General features: G+C 41.3%; 1 protein-coding gene across 2 annotated transcripts in view; it reads left to right on the top strand.

Annotated features, from left to right (window-relative positions):
- Positions 1-23,003, top strand: part of PTPRM (protein tyrosine phosphatase receptor type M) — an 820,882-nt gene that overhangs the window by 762,187 nt on the left and 35,692 nt on the right. For both annotated transcript variants that reach the window (XM_054587385.1, XM_054587386.1), the window contains one exon: positions 2,617-2,714. In XM_054587385.1, the coding sequence (XP_054443360.1) occupies positions 2,617-2,714 (98 nt within the window). The remainder of the gene's footprint in view (positions 1-2,616; positions 2,715-23,003) is intronic.

Here is a 23,003-nt window from a genome sequence, read left to right as displayed (position 1 = left end):
GGGAGGCTAAGATGGCACTCTGGTGACCCAGGAGAATGGATTGTGTTAAGTTGGGAGGCAAAGCCTTGGGGCAGGGAAACTTAGATCTCGCAAAAGATGCCGTCCCCCTTTTAATGAGCTGGAGAGGAATAAAGGCAATGTGCTTTTAAGCTTCTACAGGTGGTCTCTGAAATGTAAGTCAAGAAAAGGAACCATGCAATTATATACTAATTCTATCATTTAATACTTATATATATTTAGTGTAACATTTTAATAAAAATAATACAGTTTATGTATATGAACACTGACTTATTCATTTATTTGTTCATTGAACCCCTGCTCTGGGCCAGATATGCCATAAGGAAATTACAGTAAACACAACAGCCATGTTCCCCTCCAGGAGGAATTTGAAAGTAATCACAAGGCATCTAAATCTAAGAAAGAGCAAGGCAGCTGTACTTCAGAACTTGGCCCTATAGCCTAGAATGTCTCTGAGAAGACTCCTGTTGGGCATGGACAGGAGACATAGCTTTCCTTCCTGCCAGCACACCACCATCGTCCATGATGCCGGAACATCTGATGCACTCACTGTAGTCATTGTCATAAAATTATTCCTGGAAGTTTCAGAGTAGATGGCATAGGCCTGTGTGTCTAATGAAGGAGGCAGAAAGTGTCTGAGCTGCTCCTTTATTTCATGGATCTCATTGGAAAGACTATCTGCACAAAGATGGACTCAGGTTATTTTATATCTTGTGAATAAGTAACAAACTGTTAAGTAAACAATGGATGTATCTCTCTGCAAACTAGAAATGTAGTGGATGGTGAATCCAATGTTTACTTGTCTCCTCTGTGACCTTAGGTTTAAGTTACTAAAATCTTCAGCCTATACATCAGGAGAATGGCACACACGTGCCAAGGGACAGAGGCAGAAATGGCAGTTGCAGCTTCCTGGAAGGTGTTGAATAAGGTTCCATACAGGGACTAGACACAGCACTATCAGAGAGTGGAATCAGTTTTCATGGGGAGGGTAAGAGTGCATAGTCAGAAGCACAAGGAGGAATGTAGAGGTTTGTACTATAGAAAGAAAGGAGGCTTTGACAGTGAGGAAGAAGAAATAAATTACACAAGAACCAATTGATAATTGATCAAGAGAAATGGGAGGTGACTGAAGGGGCCCCTCAGCTGTGCCACCATTGCTTAGTATCCAAGCCACAGCCAAGGAATAACCATTAATAAATACTTTCAATGCACCTTGTTTTTGTTCTAGTGCTTTGCTATTTATAAAATGTCTGAGTGTAAAGTAACTCCATGAATTCTAAAAATAACCCTGACAAGTGTTACTGAAATCAATATGTAGGTAAAGATGAAGACACTGAAGTTCACAGTGGCTAAGTGACTTGCCCAAAATCACACAGCCAGTTAAAAGTCAGAGGCAAATCTCAAATTTAAATATTTACCTCCAAATCCAGTAGTCTGTAATGTCAAGATACTACATACAGCACAACTGGGTCCTGGTCCCAGCATGCATGGGAACATTTGTGTGATTCCATATATAGTACGTGATGCCCCATGCCTTCGAAGTTGTATTCCTCTCATTTCCTGTCATTTCTGCTTGTCCTATAAAGATTTATACTCGTACATTTATGCCCCCAAATATGTATGATCATCAAATAGAATTGTGGTGTTTTCTAAAATCTGAATTAAAAGAAATTTTACATTTCAACTTTCTCCACCTTCTAGTATCTATAGCACTGGTATTTCATAATGCATATTTTCCCACCTTTTTTTAATCCTAGTCCATTGGAAAGAGTTTTTAATTTTCAGATTTCCGAACCGCTAACAAAGGAGATGCTGATCACGTTCAGTGACAGGAAGTACAACTGCTTAAAACTCTAACTTCTCCCTCAATTTAGGAAGTCAGATCCCCCCAAAAGTGGATTAATTTGACAGAATAAAAAAATTAAGAAAAAAGAAAAGAACATTTTTCTTATAGAAGCATATTTCATTCTATATTCCTACCATTTCCCTGGGATATCTGCCAATTGTTAGCAGAAAGAGTAATGTTATCCATGTTTTAAAATTTCACTCTTGAGTATTATGGAGATAAATAGCTAAATAATGAAAAAATACCTTTCTGTCCTGGCTGATGTGGCTCAGTAGATTGAGTGCTAGCCTGCAAAGCAAGCTAGCACTCAAAGCAAAGAGGTCGCTGGTTCTATTCCCAGTCAGGGCACGTGCCTGAGTTGCTGGACAGGTCCCCAGTTGAGGGTATGTGAGAGGCAACCACTCATCGATGTTTCTCTCCCTCTCTTTGTCCCTTCCTTCCCCTCTAAATATAAATAAATAAAATCTTTTTAAAAAAATAACTTCCTTAAGCGGCAGTAGTTTAAAAGGAGTAGAAAGAGCTCAAATGCAGATATGTTTGATGACATGAGGAAATTCAAATATAAGTGAAAAATTCAGTATTTCTGTAGGTACTGTTTCAGAAAGAGTACCCTTTTGCATCAACAGTAGAAAGGAGAGCTGAGTCCATCTATAAAATGGAGAGAACAGCATGTGATTTATTTGCAAGCCCAGAGATTTTCCAGTGGCATGCTTACAAAGGAAAAAATAAGCCTCTGTTCTGTTTTGCTCTAGGACCAATGCAAGAGACCATCTATGACTTTTGGAGGATGGTATGGCATGAAAATACGGCAAGCATAGTGATGGTGACCAACCTTGTGGAAGTGGGGAGGGTAAGTAAGACACCTACATGTCCATTTGTTCTTTGCTTAGTTGGTAATATGAAGCAAGAGCAAGCTTTTGACATAGTATTTTGTGTACTCCAGAAAACATTAATTACTACAGCTCCTCCTACTGCTTGCTGCACTTGCTTATAAATTATCAGTAAACATAGTCTGAATTGCTTTCATTTGTTGCGATAGCAACAGACAGGAAAGGCACTCAAGATTTAAAAGCAATTGTCAACTGGCTATACCGAGCACATAAACACACGTCTAAGCATGAATGCTGGTTGTTGGGTGTCAGAACTCAGTGGGTGCTGCATTACACATAACTACATTCTCTAGTTCAGGAAAATGGACCCCAGAACCAATGGCATGCAGCACTGGATTCAATCCTTAGGTTAGAATTCCAGCATCTCCCCTTGCTTAGAATTTGCTTCCCTGTACCTCCGCTTTCCAGCATGCAAAATGGAGGTCACATCTGCCCCAAGGTATTAACCATCGATGAGTGCCATTTTTGTTTAACCAGGAAACTCATAAGTAGTTCTTATCCTAGGACTGGCATGCTGTAGGATTTTTTCCGAAGTAAAATTTAACAATGAGAAAACACACAGAGGGCAATTGCTTTGTTTTATAGTAGGGCCAATTCCATGGTTCTGCCCAACTCAAAACCCATTACTTCTTAGAGAAGTTGATGTTACAAGACTTACCTTCAGCAAAGGCAGCCTAGAGATCAACTTAGAATTGACATATTGGGGCAGAAACCATAAAGGTATCGTTTCTTAAGATTCTCGATCAGCCTTAAAAAAAGAAGAAAATCGTGCTGTTTATGACATAATGGATGAACCTGGAGGACAGTATACCAAATGAAAAAAGCCAGTCACAGAAGGACAAATACTGCATGATTCCACTTTTATGAGGTACCAGAGTAGTCAAATTCATAGAAGCAGAGAACACAATAGTGGTTGCCAAGGGCTGGGAAGAGGAGGGATTGGGGAGTTGATGTTTAATGGGAAATACTGTCTTGGACTTGTAGAGTGCTAAGAATTTGAACTGAGACTGCCACATAAAACCCCAATCTGCAAAGGGTAGAAATTCAGAGAAAAGGACAAGACAGGGTCAGGGAGGAAGTCTGGAAAAAGGAAGGCAGCCAGGTACCAGAACAAGGAAATAATAAGGAAGCAAACTGTCTTCACTTAGGATCTGAGTGAGAAAGCACTTCCACTAATGGGTCAAAGTAAAACACCCTAACATAAATCATGAAATATTTAGAACTGTGAATCATAAAGTACTATATAATAAACTTGTAAGATACAAATGAAGTGGTACCTAAAAGGATATATATATATTCTTAGATGTTGTTGTTAGACAACTAAGCATCTAATTCAAGAAGACATATGAAGAACAGAGTACAACTAAAGAAGGAAAAGAGGAAATAAACAGAAGAGCATAAATTATTAAATAATAAGCAAAGAAAAAGTAATAAAATTCAACAAAATCAGAAAGGCTTTGTGAAACACTGATAAACAAACATCTGGCAATCAGAAGAGAAAGAAAACCAAAAACAACCAATATTACGAATAGGGTAAAGGGTTTTTTTTTTTTTATCATAATGGGTAATATGATTAACTAACAATAAGTTTGAAAATTCAGACACATTAGGCAGTTTTCTTGACAAATATGATTTTCTAAAACTAACTCAAAAAGAAACAGAAATTCTGAATAGACAATAATTGTTTTAAAAGTGAATTATAGTTCAAAATTAATCCATAGAAAATTCAGTCCTAAATGTATTTATACGTATGTTCTACTAAATATTCAAGGAATGAATAGTTCAAATCTTATAAAAATTATTCTAAAAGGAGAAAGAAAGACTGTTCCCCCATTTATTTTAAGAGGCATGAATAACCTTGATATCAAAACCAGACAAGGACATAAAAAAAGGCACCACAAATTGGGGAGAGATAAATAGAACAACAGATGAAAATAGAGAGCCCAGATGTTGACTGTTAGCATATGTGGAAAAATATGTAATTGGTGGTAAACTATGAGCTTTTCAATCAATTTGGTTATCCATGTGGACCGAAAAAAAAAAAAGTCATCCCCATAGAACACCCAGAAATGAATACTAGATAAAAACCAAATATAACCAAGCTTTAAAGCTTTTAGAAAAAATATGGGGGAAAAATATTTATGATTTTTTTTAAAAATGCATCAAAGATATCAAAACATTAATATGCACTTGAAAGCTGTATCATCTTATTAACCAATGTCACCTGAATAAATTTAATAAAAAGGAAAAAAAAAGGATGGAGGAATCTGACCAGATTAAAATATGAAATTTTCTCTATAATAAAGGATTTAAATAAAGTGACAAGAGAGGTGATTCTATGAGACCATTATGTAAAGTATAAAAACATACAAAGCAATATTTTATGCACTAAAAGTGTAACAATCACTCATGCCTTCCGCTTCCCTCTCTGCTGGGAGACAGTGAGGGGGTGGCTGGCCTAGAGCCTGGGGCAGCAGGCGCTCCCTGCATGGCAAGCCTGAGAGAGGTTGCTGAGCCTCTTCACCATCGACCTGTCAACTCGGCACCTGCTTTATAAGGTTCTCACAAAAATTAGATGAGTTTCTATATGTCAGGTGGTTATAAAAATTCCTGTCCCATTTTGAAAACTTAATAAATATAGGTATTAATGTAACCCTTATCTTCCCACCAACAAACCTAAGCCCTATACCGGTGTTTATAGTTCTTTTTTCCCCACTCCAAATCTACCTTCTTTTGCTATGAAAGTGGTAAAAAATTATCAACTCCATCAGATAGCAAGCTCCATTAAAAAAGAGACAGGCTTATGAATTTTTGGTCTCTTCCTCTTGGCACTCAGTAAATGCCCAAGGAAATGAGTGAATGAGAATTCGTCTGTGTCAGAGAGCATAAGCTAGGGTTACTATGAAATAGCTAAGCTCAATATTTTATCTGTTTCCATGTACTTGGCTTTCTTCCCCTGATATGTATGATTAATTCTTAATCTGTCATTCGTGTCACAAATATTTGTTGACTGCCCACAAACGATAAGGAGAAAAAGATGCCTGCAGACTGCTCCTTTGGTACTGTACTTTCACAGTAACTGTATTCCTTGGAAGTTATTCACCACCTCAAAATGTTACATATTTGCATAAGAGCTCACTTAAAATAATCCCAAAATATATCATTTTGAAAAGTAAAAAGTCACTTAAAATAACTACCACTGGATTCAAACACACACACATGCGCGCGCGCATGCACGCACGCACGCACACACATGTATTTGTTACTTAATTGAAATTCCAAAGTATACCATCTCCAGAATCAGTGTCTTAGGAGGGAAGCTATTTTTATATGATAAATCATTTTTCTTTAAGGAAGGATGAGGACAGCATAGTATTAGGCTAAAAAGTAAAAAGACTGTGCAATGAAACAAATAAAAAATAAAAACCTCCTACACTAAACCCCACTGTCTCTTGGACATGGCACATTTTGCAGAGAGCCAGGTTTCATTTTGAGTTCCCTGGCTTTAGAAATGTAAAAAATACAAAGACCATGCAGCGGTGGCTGTACTTCTCCCATCAGGCGCTTGGCCCTGTCCCATACAACGTGGTCACCGTTGATTTTTTGATGGAAACTATTTTTCTGACAATAACCATGGAATCTCCAGCTAAAAGCATGCAGTGAAGGGCAGAGGGGAACTTGGTCTCAGGTTTACCCATGAATGGAAGCCCATAGACTTTAAGTCACTCAATAATTTTAGGTCTGGTAAGCGCATTTTTTAAAAATCCTTCTAAATCCTTACCAGGTTTGTGGGGATGATAGTAAGCTCTGAAGAGTCCTCACCTCCTTACCATCAGCCCCTTGGATGGCCTGTCTTCAATTAGTAATGAATTTAATGGCATCTGTCCTTGAAATGTGTGGCATGATTTGGGAGGTTTGACAAGAGGTCACATTCCCTCCAAGACAAGATGCTGACCTTATTCCAGGCTGTTTCCCATTATTAATGCTGCACATTTGTCTAGAGATGACTTCCCCATTTTCCATACTGAAAAACAGCAACAACAAACCACCAAAAAAATCAAAATGACATGGTTTTTAAGGGCAACAACTATCTACTTACATGTTTACTGCACATGGTGTATCCTTCATGAATTAGGCATGAGCAAGCTGGATGCCAGTTTGTTTACACAGACTTGCTGCCGATTCATTAAGTCAGTGCTGGGAACTGCTTTCCCCTGATTTTTGCCCTGAAGCACTCTGCATCGGGCGGCTGTAATTGCCAGTGCTGGAGCTACTGGGAGCCCTTCCCTGTCGCAGCACCTGGTGCAAAAGACACAGGCATTGCACTTCCCTCCAGCAGGGTCCCTGGTACATCTGCCAGGACCTGTCATTATCTAAGACTTCCTTGTCACCACCGAGCATCCCCTTTCAGCCTGAGTGTTCTGGGAAGGGACCCTTGTCAGTCTTCCTGGCACCTGCCCGACAGCTGCACACCTGGCATTTAAATTGCACTGGAATGTGTTGATTGTTTTCCCTCTTTAATGAACCCACCTGAGGGACATATACCTTTTCATCAGTTGCCTGTTTCCCAGGCATTCCCATTTACACAGTTTGTGTGGAGATTTGCAAACTCTGTTCTGTTGTTGTACTAATCCATCTGCCAAAAGTCTTATAACCAAATCAGTGGGACTCCCAAAGGAGATTTTGCACCGGTAATTTAAGCTAATGATATCTAAACATATTTATTCAGTTTTATGAAGACCTCATTAAAATGTCACTGTGTATTAAAAATCCAAATGAGACCTCATAGTCATGTAGGAAAATTATTGTAGAGTTGCTCTGAATAGTCTTTATAACAGGGAATAAAGTGTTTGGGAGCTAAAAGAAATAAGGACCAAGAGGTTAACCTCTATCAATACAGAGGACGGGAGGGAGCCACCTAAATGGATGCTTTAAAGATTACTACCCACCCAGAGAGGTTGACCTATAATTCCTTTCACAACATTTGTCACTAAAAGTGATGAAATAAAAGTTTAAGTTGAACACTAGACATCAGAATTAACCTTCTAATTCACATGCAAGGGAAGTATATTAAGATTCCAAGTGCCCCTTTCACATACACCGAAGAATGTCTGCTTTTCTACAGAAGCCACCAGATGCAGGATGAATGGAAAAAGCAAGAAAGAAGCAAGGCTGCCCCTTTATAAAATGTGGAAATACTGCTTAATTGTAAGAATAATGTAGGCAATGCCTTATAGTACAAAATAATAATGATATTTTCTGCAAAATCTCTCAAGTTGTTCCAAGATATCAAACCCATCTATGAAAGGGAAGAGACAAATTCTTTTCATAGATATTGCTGAAATTTTTCTCTCCTGATTTTTTTTAATGAACTGGATATTTAAGATGTGTATTTCATGACCTGGATAATTATAGTCCTAACTTTGATTAACTTATACTTGTTCAACAAACTTTCCTCTCCATTTCAATCTACTGACAACCATTTCAACAAGCATATTAATGGAGCTGATCCAAGCCTTAACCCCCTCCATAACTCCCACCCAGGCCCAGCCACACTTCAGGTCACCTCCCCCCAGCGTTTTGCCCAAGAAATAAGGCACCCACTGAGCTGTCATGGGTGGGAGAGGGTCCCTCTACAGCGCCCTCCATGGCAGCAGGCACTTCCAGAAGAGACAACCTTTAAGGTTCTCTCTGCCCAAAGATCTCAGTTCCCTCTGTAAAAAGTTAGACAATCAACCAAAGAATCTGATTTGTCTTGTTTACAAATTAACTCAAAGTAGGCTTTCTAATACCTTTTTTAGCACAATGTATCCAACAATTAATGATATACTTACTGTATACCTGGCATTAAGAAATGTAGAGATTTATAATGCACTTGCCCTCAAGAACACAGATTATGCAAATGGGTAACCACTTAAACAGCTAACTATAATGCTTGTCAGCCGGAATGATGACAGCCACAGTGAAAGGACCAGCTCTGCTTGAGGGACTCTCAGAGGACTTCTTGGAGAATGTGGCGAGGAACTGGGCCTTTAAAAGAGAAAGAGCTTTAAATGGCAAGAATGAGGCAGTAATAACTTTAGGACAAAAACAAAACAGAGCAAGGAGAGTAAATGGCAAGATGGGGAAAGAGGGAGCAGCCTGGCATGGCTGTGTTGGAAAGCTGATGGGGATATATAGTGAATTCTGAGTCTGGAATGATGGTCGAGGTCATATCAGTGGGAGTCTGAAATGCCTTTCTAGGAGTAAGCAAAGATAGATGCAGGGAGTGGATGGTGTGTTTGTTTCTTCTAATAGAAGGCATTGACCTGGTGAATCATATGTTCTAATTAGTGTTGCTGAAAGATTGTTCTAGTGGACACTAAAGAAGGGTTTATAAAAGTTACAGAGAGCATAGAAACAAGTTAGGTTAAAGCAAGACTTGAGGTGAGAGATGATGTGGGCTAGACTTGTACAGCGACTCTGGCGGTTTATGGGGCTACATAATTTGGGTGTTATTGCAAGATACTGATAAGAGAAAAGAACTTGAACATGAACCAAGGTTTCTACCACTGTGACTTGGATTGAGGTAAAGGCTATTAGCCAAGAATGAGTATCCTTTCCCACACACCCCACCTCCCCCAAAAATGAAGAGCAGGCATCAGAAAAAGGCAACATGATTCGTGTTGGACATGCTGAGTACGAGATGCTGAATGAACAATAATGTTGGACTTTCCAAAAAGCTTGGGAGGGGTACATGAACTGAAGACATAAAAACAAGCTATGAAATGTAAGATTCTCCCTTTGTTTACTGAGCACCTGCTGCGCCTAGGCTGTGGACTAGACTGGGGATAGCAAGATGAAAAGACCCTGCACATTCTGAGGCATAGAAAGACAGGCAAACAAAAACATGCATAATACGAGTAATAACTACAATAGTAGGAGCATGGCAGAGAGAAGGATTGGAGACAGAGCACTGGAGAATCTCTTCTGGGTTAGCCCAAAAGTTCATTTGGTTTTTTCTGTACAATAGCTATAGTAGCGCTTACTTGTCTTTAACTTCATTTGAAACAATTTTATTAGATTGTATTGTGACAGTTGTCATATAAGCATGAATTTTAAAAACTTGTCAAAATTGGTGAATTCTTGTATAGTCATTTTAATATTGAAGATGGAAGAAAATACACAACATTTTCAGCATGTTATGCTTTATTATTTCAAGAAAGGTAAAAACACAACTGAAATGCAAAGGAAAAAAGATTTGTGCAGTGTATGGAGAAGGTGCTGTGACTGATCGAATATGCCAAAAGTGCTTTATGAAGTTTCATGCTTCAGATTTCTCACTGGATGATGCTCCATGGTTGGGTAGACCAGTATAAGTTGATAATGGGCAAATTGAGACAGTAATTGAGAACAGTCACTGTTATACCAAGTGGGAGAGAGATGACATGCTCAAAATATGCAATCATTAATTTCTTGGTGAAAATGAAACGTGTCTTTTATTTTATGGGGGAAAAAAAAAAACACATGGACGTTTTGGCCAACCCAGTATATCTATGGGCAGGTAAGGGAACAGCTAGGAATGGAATCTGAAAAAGAAGAGCGTGAGAAATAGGGTGGGACACCAGAATTACGAGAAGAGGAGATAGAGTTTCCACAAGAAAGAGAAGACAGGCTGTGTGACAAAAGCTGCATGGAGGCTACGTACATGGGCCTGTGGAGAGAAAGGCAGGGAAAATATACCACACACCTACTCTGTGCCAGGTATTTTGATAAATGGTTGAGCAAACCATATTTCTCTTATCACAGCTACCTGATAAGATACATACAAAGATTCCTATTTTCAAAAATTAAGAAAGTAAGGCTCAGTCAGTGAGGTTAAATAGTTTAGCCAAGGGCACAAAGCTAGAATTTAAATCTTGGGTCTCTCTAGTTCCAAAGCCCATACTCTCTCCACAACTCCACAATGCCTCCCTATTAACAACTAAGAGGACTTCAGTACATACTAGATTTCAGTGGTGCGATAGAACCACAGACCTGAGGGCAATGGAGTAGTGGCTGTGTGAGTGGTAAAGACAGTAGGGTAGCTTGTCCCTGGAGAAGTGAGTCAAAGAAGAGAGATGGAGCAGAAGCAGAAAGGAAACGGGGTCAAAAATGTGATTGTAGAGGTTGGCGTATATGCATATATGTGTGTGTTGTTAGGGTAGACATGAGCATAATTGGGAGTCTGAAAGAAGATGCAATTGGAAGCAGGGATTGAAAGTACAGAAAAGAGAGGGGAAAGGGGACAGAAGAGCAATACAGCTAAGGCAGGAGGAGATTCCTTCAGTTAAGGAACATATATGCCCCCCACGTGGAATGCTACGCAGCAGAAAGAAAGAAGGAGCTCCTACCCTTTGGGACAGCATGGATGGAACTGGAGAGCATTATGCTAAGTGAAATAAGCCAGGGGGTGAAAGTCAAATACCATATGATCTCACCTATAAGTGGAACCTAATCAACAAAATAAGCAAGCAAAATAGATCCAGAGACGTGAAAATAAAGAACAAACTGACAGTGACCAGAAGGGAGGGAGGAGGGGGATCACAGGGGAAAGAAGGGGAAGGGGCAAGTCAAGGAACAGGTATAAAGGACCCAGGGACAAAGACAGTGGGGGGAGGAAGATTGAAAGTGGAAGGTGGGGGTGGGTAGGGCAGGGGAGAGTAATGGGGGAGAAACGGGGACAACTGTAATCGAACAACAAAAAAACTTTAAAAAAAGGAACATATGCTATGCAGAAGTCAATACACAAGTCAGTGAGTGTAGGTACAAAGGTCTGGGGCTACAAAGATACGTGGATCTCTGTCCACAGGATTGGGGAGTCAAATCAGGTAATTAAATTGTATGATAAATATAATTTATCAGATTTCATAGAGTGCTATGGAGTTCATAAAAGAAGAGAGTTGAGGTTGGAGGGGTTTGTCAATGAATGCATCCTAAAGAAAGTGGTGCATGGGGCTCAGTGTGGAGTAACAGAGAGGAGTTAATCAGCAAAGAAGGGAGAGAAGGGTGTTTGTTCCAGGCAGAGGCAACCGCAGGACCTGGAGGGAAATCACAGGTGTATTCAGAATGGACATGGAGAGGGAGGAAGACTGGCAAGAACTGAGGCCTTGTCACAGAGGGAGAGACAGGCACGTGAGGAATTGGGCTTCGTCTGGTAGCAGAGAGACCCTGAAGAACCAAATGAGGGAGTGACGCGGACAAGGGACAGAGTGGAGATGCTGCAGCAAGAGGGTCCGTAATCTAAAGGCAGATATAATCTAATCTTACTAGTCTTTGGATTTTACACAGAAAATGCCATTGATAAACTTTTGCCTGAGTAGCTTGAGAGGTATGACCTATCCAGGTTCTTTGATTGTATGCTACAGAAATCAACTCAGGCTAATTTAAGCCAAAGGGAAATTTAGTAGAAAGGAATTAGGAGCTCAGAATATGCTGAAATGCCTTTATTCTGAAGAATAAGGCTTGAAAACAGACTGGGGAAAAGGCTGCAACTCCAGAGTGCCAGTGAGTGAAGGGGCCTCTCGGCCAGGCAACCTGGTCATGGTGCTGGTGCTGAGATGATGAGTACCAACAACTGCCAAGCCTTTTTCACTGTGCTTAGGATTCAGAGAACAAGGAGAGAGCATCTGACTCCCCCAGCCTGGTTCATGTGCTCGTCCCTTGCTGTCCAGGGCCCCCAGCTGACAAGCCACACACCGTGGGGAAAAAGTAATTCCCCCAAAAAAATTCAAGGATATGTTAGGAAGGATGAATGGATGAAGTGATGTTGAGTGACCAAAAAACAACATGTATTCTCTATAAATGGTGAGAACTGAAGGCCAAGGAAAGAGTCAAAAATATGGATGAGTCTTACTGTAGGGCCAAGGAAAGAGTCAAAAATATGGATGTAAAGACTGAGTTAAAACTTGTCAGAAGCTTAGCCCAGAAAGTAAGAAAAACAAATAAACATAGAAGTACTTGCAGTCAAGGGCTATTACAAAGGTGGAAGACCTTCAAAAATTTTGTGTTATCAAAAGGATCAAGAGAAAGGGAGAGATTAAGACATTAGAAAGCAGACCACTGAGGAGTGTGTTTCCCCAGGGAGGCAGCAGGAAAGGGGTCTAGACTGCAGATCTGCAGCTCAGTCTTGTGAGGGACATCTTTCCTGAGCCTGGAGAACAGAGACAGAAGAGGATGCAGTTAAATAAATATAACCAAACCATATACAACAAACGTAGAATGGCACCCTCTCCTGATAACCTGTTTTCCTGGGGAAGATAAAAGCAGTGTCCCAGCTGAGAGACTTGAGGAAATGGCTCTGTCTGGGAGGTGTCAGGGACACAGCTAAAGCGGTTAGCCTGGAGCAGGGGCTGGCCTGCTCCTCTCTCCGAGGGAAGATAAGAACAGGGAAAGATCTGAGCAACACCCATTTGATGGCAGCAGGACCGAGGTGCGTGGGAATTCTGCGACCACTGGCAGCCATAGTCCTCACAGAACTGACTCTGATGTGGACAAGTAACCACAACTAGGGCTGAGTATGCTATTTCTAAATGAACTCTCACCTCTCAGCCTTAGTTATACATTCCCAAAATGAAGCGAAATTGGCTGAATGAACACAAATTCCATGTTCATATGAAGAATTTTTCTCTTCATTGTTTCCATTTTGGCTCAGAGACCCATTTAAATAACAGACGCATCTGCAGCTCAGGCATGTCTTCCTGCACGTGGCCTCCATACCCTCGCGGCTCTCACTGGGTCTGCTCTGAACACCAGCCATAGGAAAAGAGTATGTATGGAGTCTGGATTTTTAAAAGGGAATGAGTCAGTAAAAGGACATGCTTGCCCCTTCCTTACCGGAGAGCCGTCCACTCTTATTTCTTTGATGCTATGTTGTAGAAAATCTAGAGCAGAATATTGCAGTGTGTGGTAAGTTACCATGGGATGAATTCTTTCAGCATTCTATCTATATTTAATTTATACAGACTGTAAAAGACGCTCAGTCGGTAATTTACAGAACTTCCTTTGAAAATGAGCTAATTTGACTACAGTAAATTATGATTTTGAGAAAATATCTTCTCTTCAAAGTTTCTCAAAATTGCTTATAACAATTTACTGGTTTAGCAACTAGCACAATCAAGCAATCTTACCTTCCAAGCACATTCCGTTTCTGAAAGCAATGATCAGCAACAGTACCACAGCTGTTTCCCCGCTGCAGCGGGGCGGGGTCCTTGGGGAGAACGTGGCTCCTTGGAGAGCTCTCGCACTCGTTTAATAAAGACATCTACACACACCCATCACGTTCTGCGTAACTGCAAGTACGACTTTTGCTTCTGGAAGAAGATCTGCTATGCACAGAAATAGTTCTTTTACCACCACCTCCCAAAAAATCAATAGAGAGTCTTCATCATCACTTAATGTCCATCCATTCAATTTAGATAGCAAATCTAATTGAAAGGTAAACTGTGGTAAAAAGGACATGCAAAAACAGATACAATTGTGAAACAAATTCATTTAACTAGGAAACACTTCATTGACTAGTGAATTGGGTGCTGATTTTGAAAAATGTGAGACTAAAGGAAAACAAATACAGAATAAAGCAAGGAGAAAAGCACACAAATTTGTTCTTCAATCTTACTGAAGGCTTATTAAGTATTTTAAATTTATAACTATGTACTTCACTTTAAAGTGTAAGTTAATGAGGCTCCTTATATAAAATTTCATATCTTTAATGCTAATCCCAACTGCTGTAAATTTTATTCTGACACTGTCCCTGCAGATAAGTGTGTGCGCACATGTGTGTACATACATGCATTGTTTTAAGGCCAGCTATTCCTTGCTCACACTTACTTACATGGGTAGCCAGACTAGATCTCTTTCAACTTCCACATTCCCTGTACCTGAAAAAAAAGGTTTTTCCCAAATGTATGCATCACACAGACACACACACACTCCCTTGCTCACACATCCTTACATGGTTTTAGAAATGTTCTTTGCCTTTTTGGGAACAGCTATTGTTTCTGAGTCCAGACCATTGTCTCTCTTTTTCTGAATTCTGCATGAGTTGTCACGGGGAATTAATGAATTACCTCTGGGGGAAGACAGGGTCAGTCTCATATCTTTTTCTCACACCTCCTGATTCTCTGCTGTTGTCAGTGTCAGAAGCCTTAACCCCTTGGAGTCTGTTCCTCTCTCTTACGGCTCTTCTGGTACATGAAACTAGTTATCTAGCTATCATTTGGCCTCTCAGCCTCCTGTCGGTGAAGGCCAGAAAACAGAAGCAAGGATCCCTAATTTCAAGATATTTACAATCCAAATGTACAGGCATGACATACAATTGTATACAAGAAGGATCAAAACATTTTTGGGTACCATTTTGCCCTCCCTGACCATACCACAGACCTCTGAGTACAGACTAGGTTATTTCATCAGTGAGTCCCAGAAAACTGGACACATAGAAAGTATTAGAGAATATTCAGTGAATGTCTTTGAAGAGTTGGAGGATGATAAGAAAGGAATGTATAAGCTATGGAAAATAACTTACTACGTACAAGGGACATCTCTGTTTGCTGCTCTCCTCCTGATTTCTGATACACTGGGTGAACAGACTGAGATCTAAAGTCACACATGCAAATATAACATGGTTATTATGGATGTGAGTGAAGTTCACCGCAGCTTTGTTTGATGTGACAGGAATCTCTCTATAGTTAGCCTACCTAATTAACCCTTTTGTATTACATTCTTGGCAATTCATTAGGTCCCTTTTTTAAAAAGCTGTCACTTTTACCAGGTATTTATGACTTATAAAATAGGCTTTGGAGACAATTCTTTGTGTGCTACATGTCATCTGACGCTTTCATATCAGCCATCTTTAATACTGCCACAGTGGCAGGATGGTGCAGAATCAAAGCAAATTTGCAGGTCTGAATGACCGGTGTTCCTTGGAACACACTCTCCTGGCTCCCCAGTAACCACAAGCTGCGTGCAGCTCAGCTCTTTAACGTATCCCCCTTGTGAACCCATGGAGGTGGCTGTGTTGGGTTACCCACTCTCGTGGTCACTACTGTCAAGCCCCGGTGCCTGCCCTCAGCAGACACTCTTGCTGCTTTGCCACAGTGGTCTGGCCCTGGAAAAATTCTCATGTTGTCAGTGTCTGGGCTTTCTGTGTATTCACCATTTAGTGTCCTGGGCTTGGATCCTTGGCTGTCTCATTCTGTCACCTCTAACTTTAACTGCATTGTCTTTGGAATGCATGGAGGTAGTCACTTGCCCCAGTGTCTTTAGAGCACTTAAGAGGGCAGGGGGCCTGAATGTGTAGCAGATGGACAAGCACAGCTGGGACAAATGCACAATAACCTGAGAGTTTTTACAGCATAGCCCCAGTCACGCTCGTGCCTGCTCGGGCAGCATTCAGCTGTAGTTGCTTCAAGCATAATTGAGTGCAACATGGATGGCCTCAAAGCTGCAGTAGCCCTCTCCTTTGTTCTGCTCACATGAGTTCTTGAACAAAGGGTGCAGGGGCTGGTTCTTCACTTTGCACACTACAGGTATATCCTATTCTTGAATAATTTGTTGGAAGAGTAAATCATGTCCTATCTTGAGTTCAGAATTCGGTTTTCCCTTCTCTACTTTCCAAATGTGCTACCTTCATCTACTACCTCTCCCTGAAGGCCTGACATTATCTGGCTAAGCAAATATGTGAGAAAATGCTAGGGGCTTCCCAGAAGAAGAGGATCAAAGAGACAGAATAATCCAGTGAGTGGTCTTGTAGTCCACATATGAGTCCTTCCTGATTAGCCAAGTGGCAAGACATCACTATCTCTGCTTTAGTTTAACTAATTAAGGGATTTAAGTAAAGAAGAATTTCATTCAGTAGGCTAACAGACTAACAGAATTCTCTGCCTCAGAATGTCTTCTCTGAAAGCATCTGCCATATGTTTAAGACCAGAGTAGGACAACATTTTATAGCTTAAGCCACTGCCCCATTTCTCTGGGACCAGGTTTCTAACAATGAGAATGTGGGGCAGCTTCGTACACTTCTTTGATGAAAAATCCAATTAAAGAACTCCTTCACACCTGATAGGAAAATGTCATGTAAATGGATTCCTTATCCTATAAAAGAGAGGATCAAGGAATAGTTATTTGGGTAACATGATTTGAAAATTGTGATGATGCTGCCAGATTACAGAAGTGAACTGGTCACATAGCCAATAATGAGTATAGTAATGAAATGAGTTAACTACCAAGAATGTCACTGGATTATCTGGCTCAGTTGGTGGAAGCATTGTCCCATACACCAAAAGGTTGTGGGTTTGATCCTCAGTGAGGGCACATACCTAGGTTGCAGGTCTAGTTCCCAGTTGGGGTGCATATGGGAGGCAACCAGTCAATGTCTGTCTGTCTCTCTCTCTCTCTCAAATCAATAAACATATTTTTAAAAATTAAAAAAAATCCACAAGAGGCATCAGGCCACATGGTTCTTTACAGCTGATAAAACAAATATTATAGATATGGATGTTTCTTTGTATATACTGTAAATATTATATGTCCATCAATTCATAATATTAATTAATGGATGCACTTGGAAGACTGGATAGAAAACCCGAACTTCAGGCAGGAACCTGATGGTGTGAAAGCTGGATTTACTCAGGCTATACAGTGATTTTCCCAAACTCATACTATCCAGACCTTCAGAAGCTTGTGTGTGTGTGTGTGCGTGTTTGTATACTACCTGGAAATACTGTTTTGCATGTCACTCTGGTTCTTTAACCCAAAGAGAAGCTCTTGATTTTGTGCCAGTTTTGAAATAGGCTTCAAGGATGATGCCCAAGGGAGATGGCAGGGCCAAATGAAACAGGTTTGGAAGGGACAAGCTGGAAGACCTATTGTAAACCAGGTACTTACCCAAAGTCTTTATACATATTACCTCACTTAATCTCTTCAACCTTCCTAAGAAATCAATGTTATCACCCCACACCATGCATGACAAAACTGAGGCTCATGTTACAAGTTACAAGTTAGCAAATAAAATAGCAAATGCACTTCCCTCTTCTTCATCACACAGAGACTAAAGCAATCTGTATTTTCAGGGCATTTAAATGAGTGAATGTTTTTATTGCTGTGAAACCTCTGTAAAAAAAAAAAAATGGAAACGATAAATCTGTCCTCTTGGAAACCTCTCTGGCAGCTGCTCTTGGCTGGGGTTCCTTTTGGTAACTTCAGTTCCTAGCAAGCAGCTTTTTGCTCTTGCTATCCAGTATCACCATCAAAGCTGTACTCAGCAGGCCCTGAACACAACTATTAATAGAACTGCAGTCACTCTTTCTATATGTCTCTTCTTAGGAGAGAGAAAGAGATTGAGATTATTGAAACCCCTTTGAGGTATCAAAACTCCTAAAAGTGCCTTTTTCCCCTCCTCCCTTCTATCCCTTTAAAGTACTGTTTGTTAGATCACACCATGGTGGCCCTGACTGAAGAGCTAAGATTCAGTTCCTTAGTCCTTCTTAATCATGGGTTTCTTAGTCCTCAGACCCCTGCACATAAACAGACCTTCACATTCTGCCCCAAGCTCCTCCCTGCAGCTGGCGGAGTTGATGATGTGGGAGGCACCGGCAGAAACAGCAATTTGTGATCAGTGGCAAAAATGAGTGATGGTTTCCAAGTGAGCTTCTATTCTTCTTGACCATCCATCCCACGTGCTGTCTCTCACCCACACAAAGGCAAAAAAGCTCAAATCATTTTAAGCCTTCCTACTTGGCATCTGGTCCTGAAGCCAGACCTGGCAAGATTGAAGAAAGGATGGTAACGCTTTGAATTCCATCCTCTCAAAATGCCCTGTGCTTAGAGCCAAACCTAGCTCTGCAGTCTCCCCTTCATCACCATCTATCTTATTCCCTGAAGCAAGTTACTTGCCCTCCCTGGGCCTGTCTTGTTTTTTCTTTTGCCAATGCAGGGAAATGGAAGGAGTGGAGAGGGTGGTGGGCAGCCCTTGCCAGAGCTGGCTCTCCTCTCTCAGGCCAGTCACTTGCCCTCCCTAAGCCACCAAATGAGGCCCAGTTGTGAGAAGGCAGTGATTCCAAACAGTTGAAAACCCAAGCGTGAAAGGCTTTTGTAGGGCAGTTGTAATGATCTTGGAAATGAGTGTTTGGAAACTGACTGTCTCTGTGATGCCTCACAGCTTCATTTGCTATGAATCTCCTACCCCCGAATCCCCAGACACCATTTCCTCATTTCTGCTGGGTGTTCATCAAACCACCTTAATGGGAGAGCAGACCTGCTGACCACTCTCTCAAGTCTCCTCAGTCCTTGGAATAAGGTTTGCAGGAAAGAGGTTTAAAGGAAGCGCTAGAGTTTCCCTTTGTTTTGTCTTCACCCATGTTTTTCTCCACCATAAACAAGGAATAGTTGGCAATGCTCAGGTCACCTTCTTCCTTCTCCAGAAATCTCTGCTTCAGTTCTCCTCCCCCTGAATGGGCCCCTAGTCCTCTACATTTCTGTGGTCACCAGTCCAGATCACAAAATTATCACTTAGTAGAAATAAAAATATCCATTTTGTGCGCACTTACAATGAGCCCACACTCTGGCAGACATTTTAATTGCATTATATCACTTAATCCAGTGGTTCCCAAACTCATCTGTCCTTGGGAATCTCCTGAACAGCTACGAAAAACTACAAATACCTCAATCTTACCCCAGAAACTATGATTTAATTGGCCTGGAATGTGTCCTGGGCTTTGGAACTTAATACCCCACCCCCCAAAAATGATTCTAAGGGACAAATTTGGTAACCCCTAACTTAATTTTAGATCATTTTGAAATAGGAATTAAAACCATTCCCTCTTTACAAATGAAGAACCTCCAATAAACTTGAGGCACTTACCCAGGCTCACAGCAGCCTTAACGAGACCGAGACTGCAGTCATGTGTTGTCTGAACCCTTGCTACTGCAGAGTGGTCCGCAGACCAGCAGCATCACCTGGCAGCTGGGTTGAAGTGCCAACTCTGGGGCCCTGGGGTGTAGTAACAAGCCTGCAGGGGCCCTGCTGCCTGCTGAAGTTCGACAGCCACAGATCGAGGGATATGGGGATGCCCTGCAGGTCACAGTAACGTGCTGCCAGCCTGGGAGCTGCCGTCCCAGACCACCAGGGCTCCTCTGACTCCGTTCAGAATGACCCACCTCAAAGAATTTTTTTCAGGCAGTTAGAAATGCTGGAGTTATTCTGCTTTCTGTACTGTTTCATGTTTATGAATTTATCCCCCTTTGGAGGCAGGGGCCACATCAGGCTACCCTGCAGCCTTCCACTGTTACAGCGCACAGGCACAGTAGCAGGTGTCGGGGCGATGGCCTGATGGAACCAGCGCCGGGGCGCCCTGCTAATGACCTTGACTAGGGCCTCCCTTTGTGGGCTGAAGGCTGTTGCCTTAGGATAAGGATGTGTGGGAGGCACAGCCTCTCCTAGACATTGTGCAGGTAGTGCGGGGCTGCAGAGGACAGCCAAGCCTGACTGCCATCAAAGGTGCCGCAAAACCACTGGTCTTAACATCTCTGTACATAGACCTTAGACGCCAAGAGGCAACTCAAGCCCCAAACTCCCCAGGCACGAAACGTCTGCATCCAGAAAGAAGCATGCGCTCCTCCTCCTCTTCCTCCTTTTCATTTCCCTTTTTTTCTTTGTAAGCAAAATAATAACTTGACACAAATCCAAGTAGTTAAAAAGATACTAAAAGGAACCCAATTTAGAAAGGTTTTTAGTAGGCTGAAAACAGATGTGGCAGACCATTTCAGGATGTTCTGGGAGTTGAGATGGGGAGGGCGGGATTGGAAATGGCTCAGCTGCCTCTTCTGGGTCCGCCCACACAGGTGCTCTGCACAGGAGAAGGCTCTGTCAGTAACTACGTGCTGGAAGGAAGCAACCCCAAGGCTTCCTTTCTCCTAATTACCACTCATTCTAGGCAACCGGGCGGCGCAGAGTTAGCATCTTACCTAGCGTTTCAGAACACACCGGGTTGTTGTGTTTTGTTTTGTTTTTTTCATGGTTCATCCACTTCTCTGAGAGAGCGGTGGCGCCTGTCCCACAGGGTCGTGGCCATCCCTGTGGCAACCTCTGGATCTCACAGACGCTTCCAGCTGTGGATGCAAGAGGTCATCTGGCTGCATCTGGCTGGAGAGGGCACAGTAAGAGCAGGTTTCCCAAGGAACCCACGCGCTAGCGCAAGGGAATTGGAAGAACAGCCTCAAAGAGAACTCAGCCTTAGATACATTATAGGGGCTTTTCTTTTCCCTGACTCCACTACTTGGAGCACCCCTACACACACAAACACATATATATTTATTGAAAATTGGGGGCAGAGAGGAATGGAGATAAAATAGAAAGTGATATGTGTCCTATATGAGTTGCATCCTGATGAGGTACTTCTATTATATAAGACACACCTAGTATGAGATAGGTTGCAGGTGTGTGTGTGTTTTGTTCTCATACTTTCCAGAGAAATATATGGGTTTTTTAATTTTATATTCATTATACTGAGATTTGCTTAATTTTAGAAGTACACATATATATTTGTAATTTTTATACCTATCCACTATTTTCTGCTTGCATAATTGAAGTCACAAAAAAGGTAAAAACAAGTCCCCCAATACAGAGGACCACAAAAGCATCTTGTTAATTAGCATGGCGAAAGTAATTAGACATTCTGTAAGTGAAATCAGGGTTGCTATCAAATTAGACATCTCCACAAATATGCATGCTCTGCTCAGATTCACTTAGCACCCAGGAAAGGAACTGAACAAATTATAGCTCTCTTTTATTCCAGAATATTTTAGATCCATGATGAAAATCTTTGAAATATTATGGATAAATTATAATATGTGTAAGTATTTATACTTTGTAAAGTTACAGATAACATTCTCATGAGAAAAAAAAATGATTCCCAATGGAAACTAAAAATTTAGTGAGGGTAGGGACCATCTTTGTCTTATGCCACACTGCATCTGCAACTCCTAGTGTGTCTGACTTACATCTATCTTGCCACGTTGAGGTTGTAGGTCTTATCTAAAACCTCACTGAATCGGCTGCTAGAAACATTCATAAAGACGCGGCCAAGATGATGGCCAGACAGTTCCACACTGGAAGCATTAGTGTACCAAGGTACTTGGCATCCTGAAAAAGGCCTCAGTCCATATTTCTTTTGGTGAACTTTCCCAATCTGCGATCTTCTTTCCTACACTGACCCTATGATTTTCTCTGTGAAATTCAGTTCTACACGTAACTATTGTACATTTAGTGTGTATGGGACACAATGGTAGATGTTGCAGGGTTTGCAGAAATAAACAATACAATGCCCTGTACATGCTGGCAGGTAATAAGCAGGTATCAAGCATCCTAGCAGAACATGCACATTTCATCAAGGATCAGAAAGAGAGGGCTCACATCTATTAAGGAAAGACTTTGAAAGGGTGTGGCATTTGAGATATACTTTGAAGAAAGGATAAATTTTTCAGCTAGGTTATGTATGGGTATGAGGAGAACATTCTAAACAGAAGGAATGGCATGATTAGGAGCCTAGATCATGAGGTCTGTTTGGGGATCATGCAAACCACTTATTTCTGAACGTAAGTGGATAGAAATGATAGTAAAAGATCAAGGTAAAAACGGTAGTTGTGGTGAAGTCAGAAAGATCCTTAGATGCTGGGCCAAATGTAATTTCTATTTAATTTCATAAGCAGTAGTTGGAAATAGAGGCTTATTGAGCAGAGCAAGTAAATGCCATTGGCATTACCCTTTGGAAGGGTTTTTCTGGTACTCACATGCATAGAATATTCATGAAAAGCCTGAACTAAGATTGTGGCAAAGCGAATAAAAAGTTGGAAAACACATTAGAGATATTTCAGAAATGTCTTACACTTAGCAGTTGGTTGGATTTTGGAGATGTAATCACTGATATTGTGCCTGGGTAGCTGGGAGGACTGTAGTGTCATTAACACTGGGAATTAGAAGGAGAGCAGTTGATGTGGGACTAAGAATTAGCAGGCCTTGCAAGGGCGATGCCCACAAAAGAAGTGAGAATCGAATTCAGCACTTGGAGAAATGCAGCCAGAGGTTTATCCATGGAGAAGTGGTGACAGAAATTCAAGACAGAGCAGCAGAGGCTAAGGACAGAGCCTGAGGACAGCACCTGAGGACAGCTCCATGGCCCCGCCCAGCCTCCTCCTGCTCTAAAAATAAATAAATAAATAAATTACCTGGAGGGGCC

The sequence above is a fragment of the Pteronotus mesoamericanus genome, unplaced genomic scaffold, assembly GCF_021234165.1.
Source record: "Pteronotus mesoamericanus isolate MK-2021 breed Mesoamerican mustached bat unplaced genomic scaffold, CSHL_Meso_final scaffold_118, whole genome shotgun sequence".
Taxonomy (NCBI): Eukaryota; Metazoa; Chordata; class Mammalia; order Chiroptera; family Mormoopidae; genus Pteronotus; species Pteronotus mesoamericanus.
This window is presented reverse-complemented; position numbering and strand designations above follow the sequence as displayed.